The sequence below is a fragment of the Tympanuchus pallidicinctus genome, unplaced genomic scaffold (genome assembly GCF_026119805.1).
Source record: "Tympanuchus pallidicinctus isolate F22 unplaced genomic scaffold, pur_lepc_1.0 scaffold1, whole genome shotgun sequence".
Classification (NCBI taxonomy): Eukaryota; Metazoa; Chordata; class Aves; order Galliformes; family Phasianidae; genus Tympanuchus; species Tympanuchus pallidicinctus.
The window spans coordinates 54,499,129-54,525,675 of NW_026294618.1; the positions used below are offsets into that span (position 1 = coordinate 54,499,129).

The 26,547-nt window shown below is 43.8% G+C and overlaps 1 protein-coding gene across 2 annotated transcripts; it reads left to right on the plus strand.

The window, feature by feature from the left end:
- Positions 1–393: 393 nt before the first annotated feature.
- MYB (MYB proto-oncogene, transcription factor) lies at positions 394–25,916 on the plus strand. Of its 2 annotated transcripts, XM_052680789.1 has the most exons (16): positions 416–514; positions 3,419–3,536; positions 5,013–5,084; positions 5,709–5,801; positions 6,207–6,427; positions 7,896–8,130; positions 8,910–8,990; positions 9,389–9,493; positions 10,824–11,081; positions 12,117–12,476; positions 13,989–14,131; positions 14,536–14,650; positions 14,737–14,862; positions 15,542–15,652; positions 16,209–16,316; positions 24,860–25,916. In XM_052680789.1, the coding sequence occupies exons 1-16, from the start codon at positions 492–494 to the stop codon at positions 24,974–24,976; spliced, it is 2,286 nt and encodes a 761-aa protein (XP_052536749.1). In that variant the 5' UTR covers positions 416–491; the 3' UTR covers positions 24,977–25,916. The 2 variants fall into 2 exon arrangements, with proteins under 2 accessions (XP_052536743.1, XP_052536749.1); XM_052680783.1 differs by lacking the exon at positions 12,117–12,476 and having other exon boundaries at positions 394–514.
- Positions 25,917–26,547: the final 631 nt, after the last annotated feature.

Below are 26,547 nucleotides of genomic sequence, written 5' to 3' on the forward strand. Positions count from 1 at the left end.
CCCGCAGCAGGTGCACCCGGGGAGGGACACCGAGGGGGCGGGAGGCGCGGAGCGCCCGGCGGAGGTCTCCAAAACGCGGTCGTTCTCCTCGTCCGGGGGTCTGACTCCCCGCTCCCGACGGTTGCTTCCTCCCAGCCTTCGTCCCGCCGGGGACTGCGGCGGGGCGAGAGGGGGTGCCGAGTGCCGTGCCCCGCGCTGCCCCGTTTCGCCCGCCCTGCTCCCCGCCGCCGCGGCACGGGGCCGCCACTCGGCGCCTGCGCACTACAGGGGCGCCAGATTTGGCGGGAGGGGGAGTGTCCAAAAGCCCTTTGTTTGATGGCATCTCTGTTTACAGAGTTTACTCTTTAATCTCAACCTGTTTCCTCCTCCTCCTCCCGCGGCTCCTCGGCACTTCGCTGAGCGGCGGCGGAGCGCCTGGGCGCAGCCCGGCAGCAGGGCGCGGCGGCGGGCGCGGGCTCCCCCGTCCTCCTCCCCCAGCGGCCGCCGCGAGGATGGCCCGGAGACCCCGGCACAGGTAACGGGGCGGGGGGTCCGCGCTGTCACACGGGACGCGGGGCTGCGGGAGAAGAGCTCTCCCGTAACGGGGCGGCAGTGCAGCCGCCCCCGTCGCACTTGAATCGCCCCGGCTCCGCAGCGTCCCTCGCCCCGAGGGGACGTACCGGGCGCCCCGCGCTGCCCCGCGCTCCGCAGGGACGAGGGCTCGCTGCCCACCCGTCCGAGGCTGCCTGTCGGGAGCTGTCGGGGCGGCGGGCAGTGCGTCCCGTCCCATTCATTCATTCATTGCCGGCGGGCCGTGACGGCAGGTGGGCGGCGGGCGTGGGGCTGGGCTCTCTCTTTTTCTTATTCTTTCCTTTTTCATTTTTTCTTTTTCTTTTTCTTTTTCTTTTTTTTCTTTTTTTTCTTTTTTGTTTTTTTTTTCTTTTTTTTTTTCCTTTTTTTCTTTTTTTCTTTTTTTTCTTTTAATTTATTTCCCCATTTTATTTCGCAGCCGCTGCCTCTTCCCCACAGGAGCGCGGCTCTGCCCCACGGGTGCGGCTGCGCGCCGCGAGGTTGGGCTCTGCCCGCACGCACGGCGGAGGGCGGCTGTGGGGTGCGCTCCGCGGAGCTGTCACCGTGCCCGAGCCGAGGCCGGACGGGACGGGACGGAACGGGCGGGAGGGCGGTAGTAAGAACCTCGTGGTCGCGTTCGCCGCTGCGCTGCCGGGCGGGCGCTTGGCGCGGGGTTGTTTAATTAGCAGCGGACGGCGGGTCGGACACGTGGAGGCTTTTTTCTCTTTCTCTTTGCATTCTCCCCTCTCCCCTCCCCTCCCGCTGCGCTGTGACAGCGGAGCGAGGCGCGCTTCTGCCTCTCCCCGTCAGTCTGCCTGTCAGTCTGTCCGTCAGCGCTCGCGGCCCCGCGGCCGCTCCGGAGGAGAAGGGGCTTTCGGCGTGGCAGCGGGCGCGGGGTGGCGCGGAGCGCGGGGTGCCGCTATGAATCACCCCGCCTGCCGCTGCCGGGCCGGGCGCCTCGCGGGCGCCTCCCGCAGGGACTCGGCCGCCTCCGGGAGCGGCCGTGCCGGCGGGAGCGGAGCGCGGGCTGCCGCCAACCCCGCGGGGCGCGGCGCGGAACGGAGCGGGAGAGGGCTGTGCCCGCGGGGCTGCTGCTGCCCGAATTCCTTCAATCGCGGTAGCGGCAGCAGCGAGTCATTTCCTCTCCACCCTCTCTTTTCTTTTTTCTTTTTTTCTTTTTCCCCCCTTCTCTTCTGCTCCTTCCCCCCCCTCCTCCCCCCCTTTAGCCGGTTGCTCAAAGAGGGAGCCCGGCGCTGTTCTGACTCCAGTCTTCAACCCCTGCGCCGGTGAAAGTTGTGGGGGCTCCGAGTATCCCAAGGGCGCGGGATGCTCTCCCGCCGCTGGAGGACGCGGGGAACGCGCTGGGTTCTCCGTCAGCCAGGTCCGGCCGAGCCACCCGCGCTGCCAAGCGTGCTCCGGGAGCAGCGCGGCGCGGACAGGATGCACTTCTTCCCTCTGCCAAACTCCTGGGAGCCGCAGAGCTCCCTTTGCGCGCGAGCAGCTCTGGTGGCAGATGAGCGCCCGAGCTCTGCCCGCCCCGGCGGCCGACGGCGCTGTCGGTGCGTGACCCGGGCGCTGAGTGGCCGCCGCGGCAGCTGGACATACACATGGGAGCAGACGATGGGGAGCGTCCTGCGTGGAGCGGGGCAGAAAGCAGGGCTGCAGACTGTGAAGGCGCGATTAACCCCGCGTGCTTTAAAGGGTGTGTGCTCAACAGCCCGCGTTTGAGGTGTCTGCGTCTTTGCTGCAGCTTGTTTTAAAACGTGGTCTCTCGAAAACAGGAAAACAGGATAAACAATGCTTGGGAATTAGGGTGTAGTGAATTGCCTTATTACAAAATGACTGTATTTGAACTGCCTTAGTCATCCTGTAACATCCCATAGCTCTGTGCCATCAGATAGAGTGCAGTCGTTCGTCTCATAACATAACACTGTTTCTGTTTGAGCGCTGTAGTTTCGTCTCTGCCAGAGTGTCAAAAGTGCTGTTCCTATCACAGAAGTTGGAAATAAAATGTTTCCCAGCAGAAAGGCAGCCCTGTTTGCAAAGCCATCCTAGTTCACTGGGGGAAAAGTGCTGTTTGTGAGAGTGGTGAGAGCCCTTTTTACCCCTGATAGCCTCTGGGGAAATCCCTTAGTCATGAAGGAGGTGAGCAGCAGTGTGTCAAAAACAATATGAGGTATTTAGAAATGGAGTAGAGGTAATAAAGCCTTGAATTAGCAAAATGGGCAGTGCAAAGAGGCTCAATCCTTCATTGGTTGGTTGCAGGATACTCTGTATGCTTGTCCACATTTACGCTACCACTCACTGGCTTCACTTCATCAGAAACTTCTGTCTTCACACACAAGACCCATAAACATGGGCTCGAAGAAGGTCATTATGGGTGAGCCTTTTGTATTCATATATCTCGTTTGGGAGCCATGCAGCTACCTGTCCTATTGGCCATAGCAAACCACGAACACTGTTCAGAACTTGTGGCATGAGTTAAAGATCGTGAGTGTGCACTTGTGTAATGGACACAGCCTCCAGTTCTCTTCATTGTCCCAAACATTGTGTTCTAATTCGAAACCCCCATTGGCTGAAAGTTTGCCAAATGTGTAATTCACCACCGATCTAATAGTGTGAGCAGGTCCAAACATGCATGGCAGCGAGAAGGCTGCCAGCCCTTTGCTTGTATCTGTGGATACCAAAAACAGCAGAACCAGTTCGGAATACAAGAACAACAGAATGCAGAACAAAATCTTGTTGTGCAAGTTTTAAAACTTTTATCTGTGTAACCTTTGTAAAGATTGTGTGTTTTCTGTGTGCTGTGTAATTAAGTAGCTCCAGTCCTCACGTTCCGCTCTGTGTCTTGCTGTGTTTCCTGCTGCAGCATATACAGCAGCGATGACGATGAAGAAGATGTTGAGATGTACGACCATGATTACGACGGCCTGCTTCCTAAGGCTGGGAAACGTCACCTAGGGAAAACCAGATGGACCCGCGAAGAGGTAATTGCCAGTTCGGTCATCTCCTGCATGGGGGAAGTCAGAAGGAGAGTGTAGCAGTGACAGCTCTGAGAATAAAGATGGTTTTGACCCATTAGTTACATGCAGCGTTTTACTTCGCTTTGAGGATCGTTGGTTTCTTTTAAATGTCCACCACGGTCTGCCTTCCAGGTATTTGAGCTTCTGTAATCCCTGTTGAAGAAGCAGATAGAATCACCTGTGGCAGTGCTAGGCGCTTCCCGCTGCCTCTCTGTGTTTGAGAGCGGTTGCTATGTGCGAGCTGACGTGTGCTCTGTGTCCCACAGCAGCAAACAACTGTGGCAGAAACTGCTGCAGTACTTTTGTGCCATTTGAAATTTGCACTTTAATTGCAGCATTGTGATTCCGAGAGGAAATAAATTAAAAGCTGGAAGAAAGAAACCCAGTCGTAACAAAATTGAGCATTTGAGATGTGTTTTGCCTCTGAAGGTCAGAATAATGCCTTAGTCACGGTACCTGCTGACTTTCCAGATAAATTCAAACTCCTTTGCCAGGTGGATGTCCCATGGCCACTGAACTGGTTTGTGCTCATTATGAAATGCATTAATACAGTTATTGAGTTATGTTTTGACTTTCTCCTCTCTGACAACGTATATTGATATATAAACAGAGGCAGGTCACCTTTTGCAAACACTTATTTTTTAATCCACAGCCTGCTGTTACTGCAGTGGCTGTGGTGGTGATGGCTGCGTGGCCCAGTGGCCTCTTCCATGTCACAAGGACCAGGAGTGCCCAGGGAGGTACCATGGGGGTCATTGCCCTCCTCCTATCTCCTGGGGCAGTTCTTGTGAGTTCCCCTATCTTGATCTTTCCCAATACATGATACTGCTGCTTTTTTGTCTCGAGGGTCTATATTTCTGGCCTTATCATTAAAAATACTGGGCTAAGTTTCTTGCTGTTGCAAGCATGCAAAACTCCCTCACAGCCATCAGGAGCACTCATTTTATTGTGCTTTCATTGTAAACGGACCAGCAATGAACAAATTACTGGAACTCCCATTACTTGCAAGACATTCAAAGCTTAAGGCTGTGATTTCCAGAGGTCCCCAGACAGCTGGGTGCCTCAGTGTCATTGTTTGCTGTGATGCCTGGCATCAAAAATGTCCAAGCGCTCCTGTAAATCCAGTAACAGAGTAACAGTTACACTGCTGGGAGCAGTAAAATGGGAGTCAGAGAGCATGGAAAAAATTAGCCTTTCTCCTACAGCACTGTAAAGAGCCTACCAAAATCCATGGAAGAAGAAAAACCTCCGGATCTGGGCAATTAAAAACACAAGAAGACTGCAGACCACCTCCTCTTACTCTCAAGACACAAGCCAACAAAAGTAATAGATACATACAGAGTTAGAAGTGGGCAACTTAATTTTGAGTGCCTTTCATTTGCATCATAAGAGATCATGATATTAATTATTTTATTTATCTATTTATTTTTAATGATTCAGGATGAGAAACTGAAGAAACTTGTGGAACAGAATGGCACAGAAGACTGGAAAGTCATTGCCAATTTCCTTCCTGTAGGTGGACACTAGTTTCTGTTTCCAATTCTAGTGACAACTCTTTATCAGAGGTTTCCAAGTAAGGGAAAGGGGAGTGGTTTTTGTAGTTACTTTTTTGCGGGAGATAAAACCTCCACATCTGGAGACCTCAAAAGTTTGGTTAGAACTCTGTGAAGCCCTTGCCTTAATTTTCCTTTCACTTCTCAGAGAGGGCCAGGGAACATCAAACAGACTAAAATGGGGGCCAGGGAGTGTTGCATGATCAAAGGTCAATGTAAAGCTGAAACAAAATGTCTTAGTGCAGAGAAAAAAAGTAGCTTTGGTGAACTCTGGGTAAGTGGTTTAAAAGAGAATTGTTTTGTGAACGCTACTGCTGTAGCAGAAGCACAGCAGCTATTGTCCCAGAGGATGAGGATTGAGGTTGTGTAGTCTGAGCTATACACCTGCAAAAACTATAGAAACAGTTGCACTGACCAAATGATAGTTGGGCACCTTCTTCTCTGACCTATTGTATGATTCCTTTTTATCTTAGTAATCGTAGTTGGCTGTGAAATATGCTGGAGGCGCACAGATAAGAGAGTTATCACTCTACATTCATCTTTTTCAAAGAATAATCTACTTGTGTGTTTTATATTTCATTAGAATCGGACAGATGTTCAGTGCCAGCACAGGTGGCAGAAAGTGTTAAACCCAGAACTTATCAAAGGTCCATGGACTAAAGAGGAGGATCAAAGGGTAATCAGTTTTCCCTTCCATTTAATTAATACCTTAATAACAGATTTCATGTATTGGGGCAAAATTTCCAGAGAGCTGAGTGGTTTTAACTGTTGTAACTGCCTGAGGCAGGACTGATACTGCCTTATCAGTGCTTAAGTATTTCTAAGTTTTCTATGCAAACTATTTAATTTTGCTTTATAGCGCTGTAATGTAGAAATGCAATCTAGAAATGCCGTAACTGTTACGAGATTTTTTTCTTTTGGGTAAAAGTGTAAATGGGAAACAGGGAACCTTAATTTTGTGTTGGTTTTTCTATAGCGATTTTGAAAAACGTCATTGAAAATACTTCTCCACTGCAGTAAAACTTTCATTGATTCATTATGCATCATTAAATACAGGCAGTTTTTATGTCTTTCTTTGAAGGTAATAGAACTCGTGCAGAAATATGGTCCAAAGCGCTGGTCGGTCATTGCTAAGCACTTGAAGGGAAGAATTGGAAAACAGTGCAGGGAGAGGTGGCACAACCATCTGAATCCAGAAGTGAAGAAAACCTCCTGGACAGAAGAGGAAGATAGAATTATTTACCAGGCACACAAGAGACTGGGAAACAGATGGGCAGAAATTGCAAAGTTGCTGCCTGGACGGTAATGACATATGCCTTCAGCTCTCAAATAGGAAAAAAGGGAAAAGCTGTAGGTTCAAGCAGGCTTTTTCAGCCTTTGCATTATAAATAGAAAATTTTGGAATCAAAACCTGGCAAGCCAGTGACATCAATGTGCTTTTGTCTCAGTGAGAAACTGTGCTGTTTGGTCAGTACATGGAACAGCATGACATTTTTACATGCTTTTAATGTTTGCCATAGACAAAAAAAAGCAGTAAGTAGAGCAAGACTGTACAAGTTTCCTGAATGTATGTTCAATAATTGACAAAATTGAAAATAATTTAACAGTCAGACTTGCAAGTGGAACTTAGTTTACATTCAGCCAAGAGTGCACTTGCAAAGTGAAATCCAGTATGTTGGCTCAGAATGATTTAGGAGAAGGCTGCTTCAGCATTTGTCATTGCTCATGAATTATCCAGAAGGTATTTACCTATAATCCACATATAAATCCTCATATAAAATTGGAGAAGCTGACTTCCTTGGGCTGCAGTCCTGGAAATACTTATCTCATTGAAAGCACATGCACAAGTTACATATACTTTTAGGTATTCAGAGTCTTACTCACTGTACAGTAGAAGTGACTCAACATAAAGTGTGTTGAGCAACTACTGTAAGCAGAGGAGGGTTTTCCGTTCCCATTTTTATTCCTGTTTCTTGTTGAAGCATCTTCAATGCCTGAGATTGTGATATCATTTCAAATGGGCATTCCATAAGCTGCTTCCACCTTCCAGAAGAAGGCAAGAAAGCAGTTACCACTTGGAAAGTTTCTATGTAGCCCCCACACATCACTGATATTAATTTCAACCTTATTATGTGGTGGTGATTTTTTTCAAGCGGAGGAACTGTTGCTGACTGTATACAATCTCACAGACTTGTTATGTTTACTTTTTCTGGCCCATGATTCGGAGAGTTTGAACCTCAGTTTTTCTGAGGCAAATAGCCATCACAGCAGTGTTGTTTACCAGGTTTGTGTGCAGAGTACAGTGCTCTCATTGCCTAGGTGGTCAGCTGGAAAGTTGCTTGGAAGCTGGTCTTTTGACAGCTGTGCTCCATAGCCTTTCTTTCTAGTAGCGAGTCACAATAAAACAGTAAGACTTGCAAAGGTGGTGCTGGTAGTCTTCAGGGGAACATCAGAGAAGTGTTGGGCTCAGTGTCACCTCACCTCATGGGAATGGGGTGAAGCTGATGGTATTCATTGCTTGCAGTTTGAGTACTTCAGGCTTATATGCTTTATATGCTTCGGGCAGTGTATAAACAACAGTAGCTCAGTTGTCTTTTTCCCTCCCTTTTACAGTGAGCATCTTTCCTGAGAGGTTGAGGGTAGCATTTGTAAGGGCCAGGGCCAGGGGGAGGTCAGAGCACTGCTCAGGGTTCGAACAAATGCTAACAGTGTCCTCCTGCCTATTAGCCTCACTTATAACACCCCTCATGCGTACACGTTTCTGTTGCAGGACTGATAATGCTATCAAGAACCACTGGAATTCCACCATGCGCCGGAAGGTCGAGCAGGAGGGCTACCTGCAGGAGTCCTCCAAAGCCGGGCTGCCCTCAGCAGCCACCGGCTTCCAGAAGAGCAATCACCTGATGGCCTTTGCCCACAACCCACCCGCAGGCCCACTCCCCGGGGCCGGCCAGGCCCCGCTGGGCAGTGATTACCCCTACTATCACATTGCTGAGCCACAAAACGTAAGCTCCTGGAAGCTCTTTTCGGTTTTGTTTCCTTCAGTGGGATGGGTGGGTGCAATTCGGTTGATTCCCAGTAAAACAAAGTTTTGGGGTTTTTTTTCCCATTCGTGGAGAATTGATCTATGTTTGGGGTCAGGTGAGGATGGTTTGGACTTAAGCAGTGATGGGTATGTGCCTGCTTCAAATCCACTGCTGACATACAGGTGGAGTCAGGTTCAGCATATTTAGCATTTTGTAACCACTGGAAATGTTTTGAGTGCTATTTTTTATAGTGGTGAATGTAGACATGTTGAAAATGAGTTAAATCTGATTAACTTTGTGTTCTGTCTCAAAATCTTCTGGGTTCATTTTGGCTATATTCTGTGAATGGATTCCCTATCAGAACCAAGTAAACAGTAGTGTTTTAATCTGATTCCGTTCCTATTAACAATTAATAATGAAATTAATAATTAAACAGACCTCTGCTTTAAATGCTTACAATATAGTTTTAGATGATAAAAAATTGCATCTTTTGTTTTTTTTGAGATAGATACATCTCACAAATGCATCTACAAATTATTCATTTTTTTCATCAGGAGGGTACATGCTCCATTTGTAAATGTTCTTTCTCCCTCTGTAGTACTCACTGTCATGTTCAAAAAGCTGCTTGTTTTGCTTGTAAATTTTTCTTTATAATATTAAGCTTGCAAAAGCAAATGTGTTTTTAAAGCAGATTCACAGCGTAGGCAGGTGATATGCCAGAAGTAATAACTTTTAGTCTCTTTTGCTTTTTGGCCTAGGTCCCTGGTCAGATCCCATATCCAGTAGCACTGCATGTAAATATTGTCAATGTTCCTCAGCCAGCTGCTGCAGCTATTCAGGTAGATAATTTGAACATCATTTCGAGAGACAATTTGTTAAACCTTTGCTAAGTCAAAATGCAGATGTCTTACCTTAAGGAAACATTTTAATGTAATATGTGTGAAGAGAGAAAATGGGGAAGGTGGGGGAGTTCTGACCTGGCTAATAATTGCTTTTTCTGAAGTGAATTTAGCACACAGTAGTTGTCTTCTAGTGTGATAGATTTTGCTTTCTCCATTTCAAATGTCTGAACTGAAATTCAGCAGGGACTTTGATAGTGGAAAACACGATTGACATTTGTTTCATCTTTTGAGTCTAACTTGGCTATTATAACCACAGAACGGCAAGCCACGAGCATTTTAGTTGCTACATCCTATCAGACCTTTATCTTTTCTTTTCCCTCAACTCTTAATTTCAGAGACACTATAATGATGAAGACCCTGAGAAAGAAAAACGAATAAAGGAATTAGAGTTGCTACTAATGTCGACTGAGAATGAACTGAAAGGGCAGCAGGCATTACCAGTAAGATTGTCACTGTGTGCTTGGATGGAGGGATAGCAGCATTACCCCAGTGCTTGTCTTTTTAACTTTTTACCCCCTTTGCCTTTGATACTAATCGAGGATCTATATTTCTGTTTTAAAAGGATGAAACATAGCACATGCATACTCTGTATCTGCTTTGTAAATTCTGTGATAAAAAAAATTCAATTTGCAGGTATTTTACTTTGCAAAGTGGGAGCAGGGCTGGGCTCTGTAACATTACATAATGTTGGAAATGTGATGATTGTACTCAAATGAAAAATCCCACAGATCTTAAACCAATGGGAACTGCGTTTTTCAAAGTGTGCAATGGTTCATGTGATGAAAATGTAGTGCCTATACGTTAGATTTTTCTTCTCTGTTGTATTCTTTTCTTCAGCTGTGTTTTATATACTTTGTAAGCTTCAGACTTGGTGCATGTTTGACAGTTTGTTTTACTTCTCCAAATAATGGTAGATCCTTCATAACTGCATGTGTGGAACAAATGCTGGCTATTACTGAATTCTTACACTTTGTTGTATGTGCCATTGAATGTTTATATGTGAAAACCCTCACTTAGTTACTTAACACCATCACCAAAGCCAAGAGTCCACAAATCATTTTGGAAGAAAGGTGATAGCCAGCAGATTCTTTGTTTTGGTTTGTTTTGGTTTTTTTTTTTTGGGTAATATTTAAATTAATAGTAAAAACAACTGCATGCACGATACGTTAGTTTGGCCACTTTTTAACTTTAGTTAATGTTTTGCAATTTCTTCTGTTGCATGATCACACTGGAAAGAAACTTCTGTTAATATGTTCTTCTGCTTTCCTAACCACGTTGATTTGACAGCCTCTTCATTGCATTGGTGTAAGCTGTAGTGTTAGACAGGGATAGAAGAAGAGAAGGAGATAAGTAAACAAAAGCAACTCTAACTCTAAACTCTTTAGTGTTCTACAGTGCTGAGTGCTCACTAGGGAAACCCTGCCATTTCATGCTTCTCACAGAAAATGACTTGCAGACACTTGTTGAACTTTTGGAGTAATGCAGTACAAATTGATAATCTACTAGTCATGACACACATTCATAATCCTGGAAGTGAATTATGAGGTAACTTTGGGATAACAAACACAGTGCTGAAATTACTTAAAACAAGGTCTTGCACTGATGAAAGGAAACATCTTGACAATTGTTTCATAGGCATAAGTTTTTAGATGATGATGCAACTACTTTTATCTTTCCTCCAGTGGCATCTGACGCCTTATGCAATTTCATTGCTAAGTTCCTTCTGCCTTCCCCCCCCCCTCCTTTCCTTTTTTTTGCTTCTTCCTTTAGACACAGAACCACACAGCAAACTACCCCGGCTGGCACAGCACCACTGTTGCTGACAATACCAGGACCAGTGGTGACAATGCACCTGTTTCCTGTCTGGGGGAACATCACCACTGTACTCCATCTCCGCCAGTGGATCATGGTTGCTTACCTGAGGAAAGTGCGTCCCCTGCACGGTGCATGATTGTTCACCAGAGCAACATCCTGGATAATGTTAAGAATCTCTTAGAATTTGCAGAAACACTCCAGTTAATAGACTCCGTAAGTAGAACTGTCGCCTCAGGTGCATTTGTGTGTGGTCAAGGAGTAAGGGGAGAGGAACTGGGACCATCCTAAAAGTATTGTTGGTTTTTGTTTTTCTTTCTGAGTAACTTCTAATTGCTACAAGATCCGAAGCTTAGCTTCTGAAATAACAACATATGTCTGCTTGTAATTGAAGCCCCTGAGTGTGGAAGCGTTTGCTTTCTGTGCATGTCTCCCTTTCCTGCTACACTTTGGTATGGGAATGTGATTAGTGAATGACACATTATGAGTTTCAAACAGCCTCTTACTGTGTTGCATCTCCCTAAGCTAAAAGCAGAGACACCATGGAAGATTTTAAACAGTGAAATAATACTTTTTTAGATTGGAAGTGACACATGCTGTAGGTTTACATGTGGCTGATCATGTATCTGCATCATTTTTTAAAATTTCCTGTCGTAGCATCAATTGCTGTTTCCTAGAGCAAAAAGGCTTTGCCCTAGCATATGTGAGGAACTGGAAACACTGTTTTTAACTCCAAGGTAGCTGAGTGACACTCACATGTCCTTTTTCCATCGCGATCTCCCGGCTACTGTGTGTAACAGGAATGATGAGGGGAAGTATGTTTGCTGGTGGCACTCTGCTTCAGCAGCGGAGGGGTCGGCTTTACGCAGTGCCAAATCCCCTTCTGCACCTCCAGAGCAGTTGTGCTGGCTCAGAGGAGACCAATCTTGGCTGGGAGTCTAAGGCACATGTTTTTTTTTCGTAACGATTTTTTGTCTTTGTTCTGCACAGAAAATGCTGGACTAGCCAATAGCAAGGACATCATTTGACTGACTGTTTCTTTAGGACCTCACCAACACTGATAGGGTGCTAGCTTGATATGCTTGACATGTAGATCGAAAACACAAATAAGGGATTTGAGAATCAGTAAACAAATAAACACGGTCAAGCAGAATTGAATTGGGAAAGTCTTTGTATCCTAACACTGCATTTTCATGAGGTGGCACTATATACTTATATACTTATGGCTCCGTGCCTCCCACGTTGTTTCAGGATCCTTCATCATGGGGTGATCTCAGCAGTTTTGAATTCTTTGAAGACACAGACATTCTGGCTGGCAAAACTACTTCAGGCAGAGCCGTGCAGCTGCAACATGGAGGGGCCAGTGCTTGTAGACCTCCAGGACACCCCACCTCAAACCTGAGCAAAACCATGCCAAGTCAGGGCCCTCCTGGCTCACCAAAGTCCTTGTCTGCCTCGCAGGGCAGCGCGACTCCGTTGGTCCTTCGCAAAAGGAGAGGGCATGCCAGCCCCTTAGCCAGTAGCCCCAGTAGCACCTTGGGACTGGCTGATGGCAGCAGCTCAACTTCTAAGCACTCCCCTGTCAAAAGCCTGCCCTTCTCTCCCTCGCAGGTAGATCAAGACTTCTGCACAGCTGTTACTAATTCTCAAAAGTCGCTGCAGTGTTAACAATTTAGAAACTAATCCTTTGGAACAAATGACTAATTACCATTGCACTCGTTGATTTCACTCAATTTTTGAATCTTCTCACTATTCCTAGTCTTCACCACTGAGTGTAGATCATCTGCAAGCTAACTGTTGATTTTCTTCTTTCAAATTCATCTGTGGAGCTTGGGTTTTTCTTTTTGATTTGGTTTGTTTTTGTAGGGGATTGTGATTGCTTGCTTTGCTCATGCTGTTAACTCCTTCAGCTACTAGAGTTAAACATTTCTGATCATTGGTAATACTTTCCATCACTGTCCACTTACAGTATGATTCATTGACCTAGAAAACCCCAAACTGCATTTAAATAGCATTCAGGCTGTGAGACAAACTGGCAACAACCAGAAAATTCCAATTGTGGGGCGGAGTAGAATAGGAATGAGGAGAAGGTCTGCCTCTTACAATTGTCCAGGTGCACTTTGAAATTCCTGTGCACTGTTGCTTTGTTTCACAGCTGCAGCACTATTTAGAAGTGTTTTGTTTTCGTTTGTCTGTTTCTGTTGTTTTTTCCTTGATTTGGCATTAAAGACAGATAAATACTTTTTCATGAAGAATATAGATGGCAAGATAACAATCTCCCACCATATCTCCAGTTATGTGTTAGGTATTTTAATCATATATCACTTGTCCAGTAAAATCCATGTTTTCACACATACCGTATTTTTCTAATCTGGTACACGTGAAGTCCAGCAGGTAACCTGGTGAATCAGTGTCTGAATGAAGGATATCACAACACTCATAGATTTATAGATACTAGAAATGGAAGCCATATTTTTGGCTGCCAAGAGGAACTCATGGAAAAGCAATTTTCTTCAAACTGTTATCTCCACCTCCTTTTCAGTCAGCGGAAAACACACACCCATTGTAGGCAGCAAATTTCATTTTATGTTGTGAAAATGGAGCACTTTGTTTTGAGAGAGACGATAAGAAATTTATTTTCCTGTCATATCTGCCTTATTTACTGCTTCAGAAGTATCTAGATTCCCCTAATAAAAATTTGTGGAATTGTAGAAACCCCATTTCCAAAGGGTTTCTTCATGAAACATCCCCTACTCATTTTCTCTTGTTTCTTACATCAAGCTCTTGATATTAATTACACTCTATTTGCAAAAAATCCACGTCAGATGTTTAAGTGGTAGAGATGGTTTCTGTTTGGAATGGAGTGTCATCTTGTTTATGATTTCCCACAATAGAAACTTTAGTCCTTACTTTCTGAATGCTCTAACCAGATAGTTTGCAGAATATTGTTTTTACACATAGTCAGGTACTCTACACACACCTACCCGTATGGTAGGGACAAGAGAGTCACTTATGGCAATGAGAAGGAAACAATTTATTTTTCTTCTGTTCAGTAAAGTCAACTGAAGAAGTCTGCATCACAGTCTAGGTGGCCCTGCTGATTTTTTCTTTTCCTGTCTACAGTTCTTAAACACATCGCCCAGTCACGAAAATCTGAACCTGGACAACCCTGCACTAACCTCCACGCCTGTGTGTGGCCATAAGGTGGCTGTTACCACCCCATTCCACAGGGACCAGACTTTCAAAACTCAGAAGGAAAATCACATGTAAGTTTTTTTCTCACGCTGCCTTGCCAGGTTCATGAGAGTTCATTTTTTACAGGTTTGCATGCACCCAAAGTTCTGGCTGTGTGCTTCCTGCAGAGTTATGTGCTAATGCATTCAGATTTTTCTTAGTTTGGAATAAGACTTCCACTACATAACTGCAGAGGAAGGCTGTTACCATGCACATAGGCTCATCAGTTGTTTTTTTTTTTTAAATAAAACCATTCTACCTTATTCAAGTTAAATAGATGTTCTTCCAGAAGAACACAGAAGAGCAAAACGGATTGTATGGTTGAAGGAAAATATTTGTCAAAATCTCACTGTAATGATTGCTTTTATGCATGTGTTTTTGTAAGGAGTTAATATTTCCATCCAGTTCCTTTAAAGTGTTTTTCCTCTTTCTAAAGTTTCAGAACTCCTGCAATCAAGAGGTCGATATTAGAGAGCTCTCCAAGAACACCCACTCCATTCAAAAACGCACTTGCAGCTCAGGAAATCAAATATGGTCCTTTGAAGATGCTGGTAAGAAGGAAACAATGATAAAAGTTGCTTTGATATTAGTGTAGAGGGATGTTCTGGGACCCGTGTGTAACGTTTCTTCCTTTCAGCCTCAAACTCCGACTCATCTTGTAGAAGATCTGCAGGACGTTATCAAGCAGGAGTCAGAGGAATCTGCGATAGTGGCAGGGCTACATGAAAGTGGACCCCCTTTGCTGAAGAAAATCAAACAAGAGGTAAATCGCAAACTTACTTGAGGCAATTTAATTCAGCCCTCTTTGCTGAGAAACTTAGACCAATACCTTTTCTATTAAAGAGCTGTGTCTGTTTTTCTTTCATGTGAGCCCCAAGATCTTACTGTCAGTTCTATATAGTGTACTAGGCATGTCTAATTCATCTCCCATTGATTTCCATAGAAGTCTTTCTGCCGTTTTCAGCAGGGGTTTGCTTAGGCTGTTCTAATGCAGTTTTCATTTGAAACTTAAAAAGAAAAAAAATTAGACAGGAATTTGGATTGAATCTTTCTAATACTGGTGAAGACTACAGAAGAACCCCACGGGGACCAAGCTACATGGAGTGATTTAGAAACCTGAACATTTTGGGATGCTGCATTATATCACTTTGTCACTAAAATTCTAAAAATACATATATTCTCAGTCCTTTTTAGAGGATTAAACTCTTGAATACTGACAGAACACTGAGTGCAAGTATTCAAAGTTATATTAGGGGATTTTTTTGAGAACCTTGAACATCATTTTCAACAAAGAGCAAGGTTGCAGTAAAAGAAAGTACTGTAAATGTGTGTTATGTGCAGCTGTGAAGAATATTTGTTCAATTTGTTAAACAACTGACAGATTGATCTCTCTCTGGTCAGTTAGATGCTGGGTTTTATCACGGTGCCTTTCCTGCTTTCAGGTGGAGTCTCCTACAGATAAAGCTGGAAATTTTTTTTGCTCAAACCACTGGGAAGGAGAAAACCTGAACACTCAGCTCTTTACACATGCATCTTCCATGGAAGATGTGCCAGTAAGTGCATATTTTCACACTGCCAAATGGATATTTTGTTTTACATCTGTAAAGTTCTTAAAAGGAAGAGAGAATTTTTTTTGTTTGACCTTCCTCACAAGTAAGCATTATTCATTACTACTGTATTGTTTTCCTGTATTAAACACGTAATAATCAAAATCCTGCTGTTAATTAGGTTGCTATGATGCCTATAGAAGGTAGCTGATGTTGCAGTCGCAGCCTGTGCAGTCTGCATAGAGTGTGCTCTTGGAGAACTACTGTATCTGTGTATTGGAATGGCTGGACTGCAGAGTTAAAACTGTTAAAAGAACGAGAGGCTCTGCTTTGTTTTGTGCAAAGGCAGCCTGGCTTATACGTGGGTCTGTGCCTCACCAAGATTATTCTAAATTGATGTTTCTCTTGTACTTGAGAATTTAAGGCTGAGTGCTGCATTTGTGGCAGTGCCCACCATTGCTTGCTTCACAGTCAGGCTGAATTTGCTTTTAGTACATTCAAATTCAAGTGGTTTTCTTAAATACCTGAAAACATTTTTTTTTTTCTTTCCTTCCTTGTTCAGAATCTTCTTACCAGCTCAATTTTAAAGATGCCAGTGTCAGAAGAGGAGAGCAGTTTCCACAAAACATATGCTGTACCTAGGAACCGGCCACTAGCTAGCCCACTGCAGGTAACAAAACATACACTTGTACGTATGTTGATAGTACAGCGTTGGCCAGAGCTTGTCAGCTGTCTTGGGTTGGGAGAATGGACCTGGGCAGCCCAGCTGTGCCAGCACAGGTTCAGCCAGCACTCCTGGCCAGTTGCAGCCCAACACTGTGCTGCCATGACACGGGGCTGGGGTCTGTCCCCAAGGGCTGCTCTGTTGATGCACCAGAGGTGGAGATGTGAGTGATGGTCTGCAGTGCTTCCTTAGCACTCCCTGGACATCCTAGAGCCCCTGAGCAGAATTAAAATTGTGACTGTTTTAATGTCAGCCGAGTGTCAGGCTGGATTTTGGGTAGCTGTGGTTGTTCCTGGTGTTAACAACAAATGTATAAGCTTGCTATATTTTCAAATACATAAATTTCTTTTCCATTGGGCGTGACCTAAAGCCCACCAAAATCCTTAGCAGCCTTTTTGTCAATTTGTGTGGGCTTTAGATCGGGCCCTCACACATCTTTCAGAGAACAAAACACAGTGTAGCTAGTGATTAATTATCCTTCCACCACAACCTTTGTTTTTGAGGCAGGTGGATAAGTGATTTTTTTATCCCTTCTCCACGTGGGTGGGTTGGGAGAAAGTCATTCTCCAGAGTGAGTCACGTCAGAAAGGAAACCATAAATAACACCACAGTTACTGACTTTCGGACAGTCTGCACGGCTAATCCTTTCTTTTCCTGCTTCTATTCAGAATTTACATAAGGGGTTATTTACAATAACAAAGAATGAACAGAACAGGGTTTGCATCAAGGATCTCTAGCCTGGCATTATAATGTAAGCTACTAAAACTTTACACACAGCCCCATTTTTGCATTTCAAACATCAGTAGTACCTCCTTGCTACTCAGGCTCAGGGGCGGTCATCTGGGTACTGAACTTGAACCATTTCATGGTGGAACAGCCCATGGCTCCCACTTTGGGGACACATTTGAGGGCACACCTGAGAGGCCATATTCCGTGCTCCTTAGTAAGGTTAGGGCAAAATGTTGAGTTAGCTAACATTTTGGTAGAGATGTGTGTTGTCTTGTTACATGGTGGTTGCCTGTGCTCTGCCTGTAATAAAAATGCAGCATCTAAGGTGCATGTCAAGTAGGAACTTTTGATCTTGGGCATAACAATGTTATGTTTCCTGCTATCTAAAAATAATTTCTTAACAAGCCGCTGTAAATGAAAGAGCTTGTTTAACCTTCTCTCCTAACTTATGCTGACTTTGGTCAGGAAGTTTACATAAGTCAGGTTGTAGGTTGTTCTGGATCCCATTCTTTACTCCTTGGTCAGGAAAAGTCCTTAGTTTTGCATGTTAGAAGTCAGATATCCTTATTGTTTGGATAAAGAGGACTTTTCCTTGAGTAGAAACTGAGTTAAGAAGAACTTTCCATCTCATTTCAGTGCTTAAGAAGTGTTGAACCAAAAGACAAAGCAGTTGTAAGAAGCCCCAGAATGAATGCTTAGATTCAGCTTCTTGGTACCAATATGTAACCCTCTTTGCTGATGAGGAAGCACTGAGCATTTCAGCTGAAATGTAAGCAAAAATGAGGCTGGAGGTAACTGTGTCTGTGGCATCGACAGTTTTTTCAGAATAAAACACAGGCGTTTCATAACAGCACTGTATCATTTGTCCCTCACTGTGCTGTCTGTGCTGGACTTGGTGTCATTGGTTAGGAAGGAGCATCTGCTTCCTCTGCTGTAAGACTTGCTTGGTCTCACATCAGAGGGGTATTTGGTGCTGTACAGTACAGAAAGAAGCCATGGTCTGGGTCTGATGCATGCCAAAAGGGATATACTACTGCTGTGCCTCTAATGCTTTTCCCCATTCACCTATAGAGAGGACATGACCTGTCTAAAGGGTGCAAAGTGGTTGAAAATGCTGGCATTTGTGCTTCACTTGTAGCATTTTGCATGGATCAGATGTTAGCATGTTATCATTCTACACTTTCTGATTCATAATTTGTTGTGTTGCCCATGTACAGATAGGCATACACACACACGGACACGTATAAGTATTGGACTCAATCCATTGATTCCATGCAGGTAGAAATGAAACACTAGAGAACTCTTCGGAGTGAAATGTAATTGTGTCTGTGTATGTTTACATTGCTGTTGTTAATACTTTGGGTCTGATCCAACCTTTCTGACTTAAGCAAATTTCATTGACTCTAGTCCAAGTAAGAATTACAGCACTCTTTCCACCTTCGGCTGTGTGCATGGAGAAGGGAAAGAGAGAGAGAGAGTAGAGAGAATGAACTACACTTTTTTTTCCCCCCACAGTTATGCTTTTAATACAATTTGTTCCTAAAATTAAATTTTATTTTTTAAAATTAAACTTTTGTAAGAGGGAAGTAGTATGTTTATAAGTCTGCAGTATTTTTCATTGCTTTAGTAACTTTCACTGCCTGTACTTAAAGAAAAAGGCACGTGTCTGGCCACAAACTCACTGGAGTCTGGTTAGTTACAGATGTTCCACGCAAACTCTCAGGATGTAGAGCTGGTCATGCACAACTTGGTAAATAGTTGCTGATGAATACATCGTGATTCACCATCAACTTGGGAGGAACAGTATGTCACAGCATTTGGCATGCAAAGACAGGTAGCTGGATATAACCACTCTGGGAATAGGGTGCTATCAGTTTTGCGCTAGTGCAAGAGAGAAAAACAGTAGAGAAACTTGGGTTTACACTCTTGTTTGTTCCCCTCTTCATAAAATGTTGGGTGTATTAGCATCTGTATGTAGGGTTTTTCTGGTAAGGTATGAAGATTCAGCCAGCACTTTTGCCCTGCACAGTACATCTCATGGTTGCGTATGGGATGTTCTTTTACTGTCAGGAACGGGAGATGTCTCGCCATCCCACTTAGGGTGTCTTAGGGTGGAACTGGTCTTAGAGTGCATTGCATGAATCCCAAGTACTTTTGTTTTATATTTGTTGGAGCTAGCTGCATCCAGTACCCTACATTTTTGTCACTCAAACTATACTCAGTCTCACTGCAGAGAGATCTTGGCTTCATCAAGAAATTCTTCAAGGGTTAAGATTTTGGGATAATGTCTGAAGACCTTATTGAGGCAGACTGAAGATCTGTACTGAGTTTCGCTTGAACTGCACCAAATAAGAGGTTACATAAAAATGATGTTCCTGGCTGTTCCTGTCTAAAAGTTACGTTTTATTTCACATTATGTTCTGTAGCCAGTGACACAAGTAGCAGTGCACAATACAAACTATCCTAACATAGACATTTTAACAGTTAGAAAAGTAGGCTAAATCATAGGCCATCCACCTAACCCTGCAGGCTATCAAAAGACACCATGAAATGGAACCTTTTAAGAAAATAGCACTGCTTTGATATCTTCTTCCCCCACTAACAAAGGAAACAACGCAGGGTAAAAGACCTGCAAGCTAAAGAGAATGTTCTTAAACCCATAGCTCCTGTCACTTTCCATTTTTTAACCACAGACTGACACGTTTCAGCTCGAATTTCCTGACTTTCAGCGGTTTATGTAACCCTTTTCTTTAAAGAGTAAGTCTAAAGGATTTTAAAACAGTTACTTGGTTAACCTTTTCGTGATCGTGAGCTGTCATTACCTTATTTTCCTCAGTTAAAAAAGAATTGTGGAATTTCATTTGCAGCTTGTTGTTAGACAGTGCTTACGGGCAAAGCAGCACACCCTCCTGCATCAGCACATTTCAAGTGGAGCCTTTCTTTTACTCCTCTCTGTGACTCCTGAGGAGCAAGAGGGTCTCATAGTCTTATTCCCTTCTTTGATTAATCAAGGGGAAAGGGGGAAACATGCTGTGCTCAGTTCCTGGGAATTTCAAGATTTTCACTGGAAAGAGAAGTAGCCCTGAGGGTGTTATCCTTTCTCTTATGTTCTGTGCTTTGCATAAGTGACAGAAGCAAAAGGTGGTTGAGAAGTACAGGTCAGCCATTGGGTGCTTTCCTCGCAGAGCAGCAGAATTTAGGTTGTGAACAACTCAGCAGATGTAGCTGCCTGCTGCAGATGCAGAGGTCTCTGCTTTGAGAAACTGCAGAGCTGTTGCAGAAAATGGACCATTTGACTACCAACCATTTGCAACGTGTTCTGATTTGTGAATAAAATAAAATTACTTAAGGTCACAATTAGAAAGGTGTTGAATATCCTAATGTGAGTTGCAGGTTCTCAGACCATTTCCATATCTCTGGCATTAATCTTAGAAAGCTCATACATTTTGATCATGGGTTTTGTCTAATGAAGGGCTTCAGAGTTAAGCTCTTAAAAGTGCCACCAAATAGGTCTGCTAGCACTGATATCAGACTTATCATAAAAGCTGGAGAGCTGGGCCATCCTATTCTCACACATGTAGCAAGCTGTAATTCTGAAAGTGAGCAGAAACCTCAGAATTTAGGAAAAGACCATCCCATGCCTCAGAGGAACAGGAATGGTGTTTTGCCTTCTCAAATGGAGTAGAGGACTGGAGTAGTTAACTGGTCTAGGAGGGCTTCCTTTTTTCTCATCCTCATGGAGTAGAAAACCAAATTGTCCTAGATGATACTTTACCATAGTGCAAGGAAAATGCTTTGTTTCGAGCTATGGCATTGATCATTTCACTGCAAAGGAAAGAATTCTACATTTCTGTTCTAAGCCACCTTTTCTGTGGCATGTGCTGCAGATTATTTAGCCAGAAGGCCAGCTTTTTGCAATAGGTAAAAAGTCTGAGATACCTTCTGGTAGTCTGAGCTTTCTAGATGTTGAAAACATTTTGGCTATTTTAATTAAAGTCCAAAGAGCAAATTTCCATGAGGTTTTCTTTCCTTACGGTTCTGTTTTCTCTAGATGGTCCAAGTTTTTATTTAAAGTGCTGTAACTGGATATCCCAGTTAAACAGTCTGTACTGCTGCTCACATCTGCCCAAGGGCAGCTGAAGGTACCTTGCAGGATAAGTGAGGTAGTCCCACTGCCAGGAGAAGGATGTGCTGAGGGGATTACTGAGGTTAAAAAAAATGAAGCAGAGAGAATGACACATCAGGAATAGACTGGAGGTCTGTGATTTTATGCTATGGGAACTCACAGTAGCATAGCTGCTTCTTCACGAGTCCCAGCTATAACTAAAGAAGTTGCCGTGCAAGGAAGAGCAAAATGCAGCTATGGAAATACTAGCAGAGAAGGCTTAAACTCTTTTAATTAACAGCAAAATTAAGAGTAGTGTTCTGCTCTTTCAGCCAATGGAAAACATATATGGAATTAATCATACCACAGAAGTCTCGTTCTTTCCCCACTGGCTAAGAGGGGAACACCCCACTCTTAGATGGCTGAATTGAAATGGAATGAATCCACTGAATCAATGAAAGCACACCTATCAGTGTCAGTGAGTTTGGGTCAAGCCGTTTGGCTTCTAATTACAAAGCTTTTGTGTTTCATCCATTGATTTGCAGAGCAATAGGGGAGACACAGTGAGCGTTTTCCACAAGGAACATATCAATTTTGTTTCTGTGCTGTTTTCCTGTGTACCCCAAGCTATTTGCCTGGGTCTCCTCTCTTCTCATAAGTCCTGGAAATGCTGCTGTCTGCAGGGCAGTGATGCTTTCCAGTAGCAGAGTCCTGTCAATACTCACCGAGATTCTGGCATGGAAGGAAGCGCCGTGCTTCTCAGCCTCCAGTTTTGCTCTCCCTTTTTGCTAAGCGATCCATTAGCTGCGGATGTTCAGCCCAGGCAACATGCTGAGCATCAGTCATGGGACCCAGCGCTCGCTGCCAAGAGCGGCAGTCGAATCTCTCGCCTTCAGATGACTTTCACACGTGCCTCCAGTGCCGCGCGGCAGGGCTGGCAAGGCAAGGCATTGTGCTTTGTTATGTGCTCACTGCTCGGAGCCAAGGCTTCGGACGGGAAAAGTTTATTAAAAATACCTACTGTAAATGTTACCCGAATTCCCCAGGGTAAAATTGAAATACGCCGCTGTAGTGAATACACTACTTTGGGTCAAATCCTTCTGTATTCGCCAAGCTCTCACCGTCTTCAATGAGAGCTTGATGTAAGCTGTAAATTTGCATTGTAAATTGTCCCAAAAGAGAAGGGGGAAAAAAAAAAATAGTGTAATGGATTTCTGGAAAAATACTACCAGGGTCAAAATTGAGTAATGTGAACTGTCCTGTGCTGTCCTTCCAGAAGAGCTTGAGTAAGAAGTTTGGGGCAGACATGTGCTGGGGACCCTGTTCCCCCAGGGTGTGGGGACAGCTGGCTCTGAGGGAGGGCAGGGGGCTGCAGCCCGTGCAGCGTCTGCTACGCCTGTGGCATAGCAGAGTGAGGAGCAGGCTTCAGGTGGAAGGAGTGACGTGCAGCAGCCTGCTGAGATGTGGGAGATACGGGATGGGGATTTTGTTTTTTTCTTTCCTAAGCACATGGCTGTTAATACAAAGAGCTCAGTGTAGGTACTAACAATGAAATGTAATTAATGAAATTGGGACACTACTTGCCTCAAGTTACTTCCATTTTTTAAAAAACTGGCCTATAGGGATGGATGGGCTTTCCCTTACATATTTACAGTTACCTAGGGTTCTGCTGCTCCAACTTCTCTTAACCAGTTACTTTGAAGCTTTGAAAGGTCACAGGGAAGTATTCAATGGACACATATTTCTCTGCCTCAAAATGATGGATATTTTGTAGTCGCCAATTGCTTTTGAGATGGACAGACTACCTGACTTCTAAGCAAAACCGATGGCATTGTGGCAACAATTACTTTGGTCCCTGATGCAAATGCCTCTAAAATAGCAAGGGAAAGTATTTGCAGGTGCCCAAGTCCCACTGAGGATCAGTAGGAGGCTGTGGGTTGCCAGCTGATGTAGGCACCTTTGAAAAAGTTACCCTGGGAGTTGTTTAACTAAAGTATAAAAGAATCTGTGGCGTGTCATATGCAAAAAGTGTGTCACACCTGCTTTTGGCTGCAGTGTGCACCCAAGGCTCACAGCACAAGCTGCCCAGGCTGAACCACTTTTGTAAGAGGTAGCTGTGTGTTTGTTCATTTCACAGATGCGGGTTTCCCACAAAAAGCTGTAGAAACTAATGAGTTGAGGCTGGACCTTTTTCTCCTTTACACAGGGAACTCCTACTGAAACTGAGCAGGAGTTCAGCCTGCAGAAAGGCATCAGTAGCAGAGACAATATTTGGAACTTGTCTACAGATAAGAGAGAGCTATGTCTGGGGAACCTGAGGACTAACCTGCATTTCCCCACCATGGTCACACAGCTCATTCACTGCTTTTATCCATTTTAGGCTGCAAGCCTTCCAGAGCAGAGAACCTCTGTCCTTGTGTAGCAGCGCCCTGATTAGGGCCTGTAATGAAATTTATCTGCACTTCCTATGTTGCCTTCTGACTGCACATGTCTTGGATAACACTGTTTACAACCTGAAGAGCATTCTTCAGGAGGATACTTTAAGGATCCTCTTGCACAGTTAGCAACTAGAAGGAGCAGCATAAAGAACCATGGGCATCCTGGGGTGCTTCTGTTCTTAGCAGCCAGTTTGCAGTTCAGTAAGTACTCTTGCTTGGTGCCCTAAGTGTTGAGAAGGCTTTGGCCACCTCATTGAGTGATGTAGATCTTGAGCTGCAAAGATTAACCTTGTTGAAAGTAGAGGAAAGCAGGGAAAGGTTTCTCTTGATTTGTGTTTTTTGGTGGATCTTGGGCTTAGACCTTCTTAATCTTGAGGGGTCCCATGAACCCCTTGCTGGCAGGTAGCTTTCATGAACACAGTCGTGCACATTTTTGGAATTTATGCTTAGCTGTCTGTATCTAATATGGTTTTTATTCAGGGTTTAGTGAATATCTCAATGTGGAAAAACAAATAAACTGAGTAATTGAAAGAGTTGAAGCACAAAAACAATACACGTATATGAGTGTGTGTGTAATACTGGTAAGTTCCAGGAGCTTTGAAATTTCATTACTGTTTATAGCTTAAGGCAATGAGAAACATCTTGTATGTGTAGGGAGTAAATAAACAGACTGTGCACAGCCTTCTGTGCAGATATGTTTATCTCAGTTTAACATTATACTAAATGGTGTCTCTAACCTCCATAAATACCACAAGAAGCAAAATGGCTTTCTTGATAATTAAAATGCTGCTTCTGCCAAGGGTCCCCCCACGTCTCCTCTGTTGCCAGAGGAGCTCTGCTCACAGGCACATGCTAATTGCTGCATGCAGGTGAAAGCAGCTTCGGGCACAGAGCTGCTTGCTCACTGTGCTCGGGTCATCAGAGTCCTTAGTATGGACTTAGAGAGAATAAACTGTGAGTGGGAACTTGAGAGCCATTGAATCCTGGCTCTGCTGTTGTGCTGTTGTGCGGCTGGTCTGGTTGTCCACCCTGCAGTCACAAGGTGAGATGCAGGGATGGAGCTTTTTTCCTGTTGTTCTGAGGGGCCCCTCTCTTTGCAGTTGGCACAGCACCCCGGTGCAGGCTTGCTCGATACCTACTGCCAGGTTTGCAGCTGGGGGCCCACAAACAAATGCCTTGACGTCCACCCCAAATCTTTCCTCTTGTTTCCAACATAGCATTTGAACAACGCTTGGGAGTCGGCGTCTTGCGGGAAAACCGAGGACCAGCTGGCCCTGACCGACCAGGCACGCAAGTACATGGCCGCATTCCCAACCCGGACTCTGGTGATGTGAAAGGGCCCACGGACTTCTCCGGAGAAGCATTATGGTTGGCAAACACTCCTCGTTCACTGGGAAGTCCCTGTTCCTCTGCACGAGGACTTTTCGTGAATGGGAGACGAGCCTATCTTTGTTGTGGTACAACAGTTGGGAGAGCACGAAGTGCATTTAGTCACTGAGCATATATTTTCTTGTTGGATTTCACCCAACTTAAGAGAATTTTCTTTTTTTTTTTTTTGAGTGAATGAACGATACTTGCCTAAATTATTAGGTACAAAGTTTTAATCAGTAATTAATGATCTGAAGTGCAGACTTACAATACAGGCAATTTTTTTTTTGTACTTTCTGAGATCAAGCAGACGTGATACACCAGTATTGTTATTTCAGTGATGTGCTATCCAGGGGTGGGGGTTTGTTTGTTTTTTATTGTTTTATAATAACAGAGCAGGTACTCAAACAGATGTATTTTAAATCACTGAACAAAATGCATTGGTGTAAAAATATTGAAGTAAAAAAGCATTACTACACGCGCTAGTCTGTGCAAAGGGGGAAAACTGATCCAGTTCGTGAATGCTCACACATCCATTCCTCTTGAAATACTCTTTCATTCTGTTTATGGTTCTAGGCCATTATACGTTGTGTGTTTCTGTTGGGGGGTTAATTAGCTTGCTTTAAAAAAATATTACTGTATGAAACATAGATTTATAAGAAAAATTATATTTTTATTCAGTAATTTAATTTTGTAAATGCCAAATGAATACTGTGTTTTGCTGCTAAAGACCTTAGCGTGTAGACATGCTGCTAGTGTAAAAGGAGCAGTAGAGCTTTATATGGGAAGAAAACAAACGTTGATGTTAGCTAATTGACTATGCACTAGCATTTCAGACTTTTTTATTGTAATTTTTTTTTACATCGTTTATATTCCCCCCCGCCCTTTCTTTTTTTTTTTTTTTTTTTTTTTTTTTTTTTTTTTAATAAGCAATATTTTTAAACACTGTTCCTGGGAGATTATTATTATGTTTTTTTAATTGTCTCAATGTGTGGTTTTGTTTCACATTGGTTCGTAACAGCATGTATTGCACCTTCATATGTTTGGGAGAACACTGTCTTGTTCGTGTTATCTGTTTTGTTCCATGTCTAGCTAATTGTTCCCTACCTTGGGTCTCACGTACTAAATCAGGTTCTTGGAAATACATGGTTCTTTGTGCTGCCATACCAAATCTTTATCGGTATGGCAAAACACTGATTTTATTTTATTTTTTTTAATTGTCCTCTTTTTTTTTTTTTTTTTAAATAACAGCCTTTGAATTTGCTGCCTTAATAGCATTTGGTGCAGCTTCACCTGCACTTAATTTTTTATACGACAATGTACTGCCTTGTAGATAAATAAAGTGTGTTCTTTTTTTACTTAAACCCATATGGTCTCCTAATCTTATTTATCTTTAGTGTTTAGGCAGTGTTCTAGGCAACAATCTAGCCAAGAAGGTTTTTTTCCAGCACACTTAGATAAGTAAGGAATAGAGTGTTGCACACACCGTAAGTAGCCTCAACATCCTCAGTTGCTGAAAAGCTGAAAAAGCACAGCA

Coding starts and splice junctions, on each gene's coding strand:
- MYB (XM_052680789.1), top strand. CDS start 492: ATGGCCCGGAGACCCCGGCACAG. Junction 5,085..5,708: donor TCATTGCCAATTTCCTTCCT/GTAGGTGGACAC, acceptor ATATTTCATTAG/AATCGGACAGATGTTCAGTG. Junction 8,991..9,388: donor CAGCTGCTGCAGCTATTCAG/GTAGATAATTTG, acceptor TCTTAATTTCAG/AGACACTATAATGATGAAGA.